The sequence below is a fragment of the Trachymyrmex septentrionalis genome, unplaced genomic scaffold (genome assembly GCF_001594115.1).
Source record: "Trachymyrmex septentrionalis isolate Tsep2-gDNA-1 unplaced genomic scaffold, Tsep1.0 scaffold13, whole genome shotgun sequence".
Taxonomy (NCBI): domain Eukaryota; kingdom Metazoa; phylum Arthropoda; class Insecta; order Hymenoptera; family Formicidae; genus Trachymyrmex; species Trachymyrmex septentrionalis.
The window spans coordinates 2,055,618-2,060,885 of NW_017304438.1; the positions used below are offsets into that span (position 1 = coordinate 2,055,618).

The 5,268-nt window shown below is 31.3% G+C and overlaps 2 protein-coding genes across 2 annotated transcripts in view; one reads left to right on the plus strand and one right to left on the minus strand.

Moving 5' to 3' along the window:
- Positions 1-591: 591 nt before the first annotated feature.
- LOC108756722 (NADH dehydrogenase [ubiquinone] 1 alpha subcomplex subunit 8) lies at positions 592-2,347 on the plus strand. Its single transcript, XM_018500738.1, has 3 exons — positions 592-924; positions 1,658-1,833; positions 1,922-2,347. The coding sequence occupies exons 1-3, from the start codon at positions 799-801 to the stop codon at positions 2,142-2,144; spliced, it is 525 nt and encodes a 174-aa protein (XP_018356240.1). The 5' UTR covers positions 592-798; the 3' UTR covers positions 2,145-2,347.
- Positions 2,348-2,574: 227 nt separating this feature from the next.
- Positions 2,575-5,268, minus strand: part of LOC108756696 (alpha-1,3-mannosyl-glycoprotein 2-beta-N-acetylglucosaminyltransferase) — a 4,225-nt gene continuing 1,531 nt past the window's right edge. Inside the window, exons 6-13 of the mRNA XM_018500699.1 lie at positions 5,007-5,188; positions 4,648-4,878; positions 4,359-4,497; positions 4,020-4,248; positions 3,816-3,920; positions 3,579-3,669; positions 3,332-3,502; positions 2,575-3,254 (exon numbers count right to left, since the gene is read on the minus strand). Coding sequence (XP_018356201.1) covers positions 3,141-3,254; positions 3,332-3,502; positions 3,579-3,669; positions 3,816-3,920; positions 4,020-4,248; positions 4,359-4,497; positions 4,648-4,878; positions 5,007-5,188 — 1,262 coding nt within the window. The 3' untranslated portion in view covers positions 2,575-3,140. The remainder of the gene's footprint in view (positions 3,255-3,331; positions 3,503-3,578; positions 3,670-3,815; positions 3,921-4,019; positions 4,249-4,358; positions 4,498-4,647; positions 4,879-5,006; positions 5,189-5,268) is intronic.

A 5,268-nucleotide genomic window follows, 5' to 3' on the forward strand; every position in this document is an offset into this window, starting at 1 on the left:
AAAATTATATACATTTTTATATAATTTGATATAATTATATATAAAACATTTTTTCCCGGATAATAATTATTCATGTCTTTAATTATACAAAAGTATAATAATGATTATCCTTAATTATATGAAACAAAAAATGAGTAAAAATCAGATCGGAGTTATTGTATACTTTTTACTTAATTTAATTTTTAAAGTTGTAATATTTCAGATTCTTCAGTAATACAATTTTTCTTACGCAATATTTCGTATTTCCGCGTTCATATCATATATACTTCTTATAAAAAAAGTGATTTATACATGCGATATCTCCATTTTCCTTCTGTCTCAAGATTCAGATCGATTATGATGATTACCCCCGCCATTAATTACACTGAACTTTGAAACAAAAAATAAATAAAATGAGTTAGAGATTATCGTATATAATCTTTGTTTAGTTTAACACAGAATTATGATATTAAACAACTGTTCAGTAATACATTTTCTTACATGATATTCCGTATTTTCGCGTTCGTACACAGTGTCCGCTCCATTTTCTTTTTACCATCGATTCGAGAAGTCGTGAAATCGACATCTCGAATCGAACGACGTTAAAACGACATCGATAAAACGAGAATTTACTATCGAAGGTCACACATCGTTAAGGTTAGGTTATCGTCAGGTTATTTCATCGCGCATATGTACATAACTTGCTTCACAATTACGCGTTAAAATCACGGGAAGTTTCGCATTGAGGCATTTCTCGTGATCAGTGACTTCGATCGCAAATGAAAAGTCTTTCCGACGGAGTGCTGCTATAAAGAAAACATGGCGACAGCGAAGACAGTACTGCCCGAGGAGAGTGAGCTAACCGTTCAGGAGCTGAACGTCAGCTGGCCGGTGCTGCAAACCGCGTCCGTTTATATTGGCAAGGGCTGTGAATGGTATAACAATGTGAGTTGCAACTTCATTTAGTAGCCGGATAATCACGTTGATACCCTACACTGTTCGTCATGCATCGAGCCGTTCCCCTTCGAGGAATTACGTAATGCTCCAAGTCCCTGTAATGATGTATACACGTCTTTATAAATAATAATATATCTTTAATATTGGTTGTAAATAATAACATATCTTTCAATTAAACAATCATTCGCATTCATCTGAGAGCACGTAAATTAAAACAGTTTATAAAATAAGTTAGGGATGATTGTTCCATTTTTTAATAAATTATGTGATAATTTATCTAATGGATAAAAGAAAAAGCAAGAGAGAAAAAAAAGAAAGAGTAAGCTACAATTTATTAAAAGACAACAATATGGAACAATCCAACTTTAGTCTTTTAATTAAATCACAGATTGTTTTATAATCAAATTAATTGGTTTCAGTAACATCTTTATAATTATTAACTATTGATGTAAAATGTCGTATAAATGACGTATAAATGATGATGTAAGAAGCTTGTTGCATCATGATATAAACGCTAGTTGAATCAGATTTTATAACATCAATTATAAAACCGGATTTAATTAGTATTTACATTTTATGTCAGTAGTTAATACTACTGACATAAAATGTAAATGTTGATTATAACCATGGATATTATTAAATCCGTTTAATAGTCACCTTCTAATTGCAAGAAATTTATTTCTAACACAAATAAGCAAGATAAAATTTATTTCTTCTTCAGGAATTTTTGTTATGCAGACAAGAAGAGCGCGACCCACGTCGCTGTCTCAACGAAGGAAAAGCCGTAACATCTTGCGCATTGGATATTCTTAAAAAGATGAAAAAACACTGCTTAGAGGATTTTAATGCTTACATGTACTGCCTTGAGAGATCATCGGGGACATTGGAGTTTGCTCCGTATGTCATTTTATATTTTATTAATTCTTCATCTGATACTACTCATGGCAATGGAATAATGATGAATAATAATATGAATATTACTTAGATGCCGAAAAACGCAAGCTGCCTTGGATAATTGTGTTCGTCAGAATTTAAATATAGAACGTCCACCCTATGGCTATTTTTGCGAGGCTAAAGTGCATAATACATCGAGACCACGGCCGGAACCAGAAAAGCCTATAACATTTCCAGATCCAACTCCTGGACTGCCATCCGATGTACCACTTGAGAAATCGAAATACTCCAATCGCATGTGGTATAAATCCTAAATCTCTCAACAGATATATTATACTATAGTACTTTAGTCGTGCTGTAAAAATTATATTTTCAAGACTCGAGACACATTAGATTATTATAGGGAATGAGTGTAATTATATATATTCTGTGAATATTAATAACAACTTAGAGATAATTTGCTTGATCATTGTTGTTACAGCTTGTATAAATATAAATACGAAGCATATAAAATATACTTTTTGTTTGTCCATCTTAATCGTACATAACGTTTAATGTCATAAAACCCATATATTATCTATACCCGTATATTAAAACATAAGTATTGAAATTGAAGCTCTGGAAAATATTTTTGTATCATAAAAATAAATTAAAAATCAGTTTAGATTAAGAGATCATAAAATAAAGTTAAGGGATATAGCTCATGGATAGTGAGATAAATAATATAGATTGCAGAATTTGGGTTCTTCGAAAAAATTATATACTTCATTTGTCATACGTCACATAACTTCATAACAAAATTTTTAAAAGCCGTACGAGCAAAAATATATCAACACATTATCGTTTTCGGATATCGGAAGATACGTGATAATAATTAATTAAGAATATTGCTTTATCGATATTACTACGACATTTTATGTACATGAGATACAATCAGCTTTAGCAGTCATTTAAATATATATACTAAAAAACTGATAAATATAATCTTTAGAAACGCAGATATACAAAATACATGATATATATACTGTAAATGAATGATAATTCATTTACACATAAATCATGTATATATAAACTTATAAATGTGACACATTTCTTTACGAAAGGGTATGTTTAAAACCGATTAAGAACCGATGAGGAATGTAACACCGGCTTCTACTTAATTCTATGGAGCATAGCCGTATGCTGCTGACATAAATACAGATTTCACTGTTGATTCATCGCAATTGTTACCTAATCTGTTGAATATCAAAGAAGAAATGCACGCGATATTCTTGTGCAATCTACAAGTCTTTATAGAGCATAATCATGTGTTAGCTCCATGTTATATCATAACCGCTCCAATTTGCACTTGGTGCTAAATGCACACGTCTTCCATTATAAAAAAACGTCACCACACCGCGGTATCCTGATCTTGGCACACCGCTCTGTAATACACATTTTTGAGATAGTACATACAATTTAAAATGAATTAACAAGAATCTTAATGAACAGAATATATTACCCTGAAATCGTCCATTAAACCAAGCAATTTGGTAATATTTTTAAACGATTGACGAGTATAATATGGTATTCGTACTGGACCAGGGGCAACAATATTCCCACTTTTCAATTCGGAATAGCTAACCACTGTCGACTGATACACCTGATTGACGAAAGCTATATCGTAATTATCCTAGAAGTAAACATAACAATTATAAATACTTTAAATTCAGTAGATATGTATTAGCATCTAACATTTGTTCTCTTACTTTTAATAAATAGGATAGATTCATCTTGGTGAAAGGCACAAATTGTTCATTTAGCTTGATGTACTTCAGATGTTTTTCAAAGAATAAGCCGCTAGAAGTAACAAGACAAATTTTGATACCGATTTAATTTACTCAAATTATTTTATTTTTAATTATTTTTATCAGTTTCGAGTTATAACATTTATCTTTTAATGTAAAAATAATGTATAAATAAAAAATATGGATAAAAAAAAGTACTTGCTGACTCCAAGTTTGCCAAATGTTCTGGTTCGTGAGATTTCCGGGCGGATGCAAGCTCTATTCTTACGCTGTTCTGGCTGCCTTATCCAGTCGTCCCAGTATCTACGCAAGCAGATGTATCATTATTATAACCGCAAATATTATAGATAGATAATAAATCAAGCTACATTAGCTTATATTAAAATATAAAATTATGCTTACGATTTGGGCCACTTAGGTGCAAGCTCCAACCATAAATCGCGCGTGAGCATCCAACCTAAGCCAGGAAAGAAATCTGTTCTATACAGTAAATGTAGCGCATGTTCGTCCACCAAGCCGGCTTTACCATTATCATTCCACGCAGATACACACCATAGAGAGCTATCATTCACTAGTAAGGGATAAGTCCCCAGGAAGTATTCATAAAAGTCTGGAGCGATGTCCAAGTCGTCTGTATAAAAATTAAAAGCAATCTTAATTAAACATCTTTAATCCTGTAGAGATGTGTCGCACTCGTTATATAATAATTATGCTCATAAAGATTTGACTACACTATCGTACCTTCAACTATAATTGCAGTATTATATCCAAGCTTCAGAAATACTTGATTTAACGCCCATTTATAGTGACGTGCGATTTTGAAGTATCCCCTGAATTTCTTTTCTTTAGGTGGTATTTCAATATCGGACTGATCAGGTTGCTGGAATGTATGCATAAAGATTGTAATAAATCTATCATAAGAATAAAAGTGAAAGTATAATTTCTTTAAAATTAAAAGAAATCAAGAATACGCTCTCTTAAATAATAGACATAGTAATACAAACAAATTATTTTCAATGTATAGCAATACCTTTATATGTAGCAATTGGTTTCCATATTTTGCTATGACATCAGCAGTTTGTCGATGATCACAGTCTTGCGATACAACTATTGGGAATTGTTCTTTACTAGGTCTTAACTTAATTAATTGGTTTAGACATCGCTCTACTGTAATACGATTACAAGAAACGACCAAAATAGCTATTATAGGAGATCCGTCGGGAAGCTTTTGTCTCGAAGGAGTACTGTGCGTTGCCTCAGTCTACCGAAAAATTGCAAAATTAAGAATGTTGAACAGTTGAAATTAAATTTAAAAAATGTAATGTTGAATAAGTGATTGAAACTGATAGAAACAATTAAGTAAAATTGTTACATAGATTAATATATTACAGATAAGACAACTTCCTGTGTCGGGCTTTGTTCATCTTTAGACATCTTCCATTTATTTTTGTTTTCGATTTTTTGCAATAATATACTCTTATCCTTATTGACTTCATGTTTTTTGTTTTTATTTTTCTCTGCATTACCTATTGACAACTGGGCATTTAATCTATCATATTCTTCTAAAATGACAAATTATTATATTTGATTTATCTGTTCTCTCAAATGTATGTATGTATGTATGTATGTATGTATATATATATATGTATAT

Bases quoted from the DNA above. Each gene is read 5' to 3' on its own strand.
- LOC108756722 (XM_018500738.1), top strand. From the start codon at position 799: ATGGCGACAGCGAAGACAGTACTGCCCGAGGAGAGTGAGCTAACCGTT. The intron at 925-1,657 runs GTGAGTTGCAAC...TTTCTTCTTCAG, and splicing joins GCTGTGAATGGTATAACAAT to GAATTTTTGTTATGCAGACA. The intron at 1,834-1,921 runs GTATGTCATTTT...AATATTACTTAG, and splicing joins GGGACATTGGAGTTTGCTCC to ATGCCGAAAAACGCAAGCTG.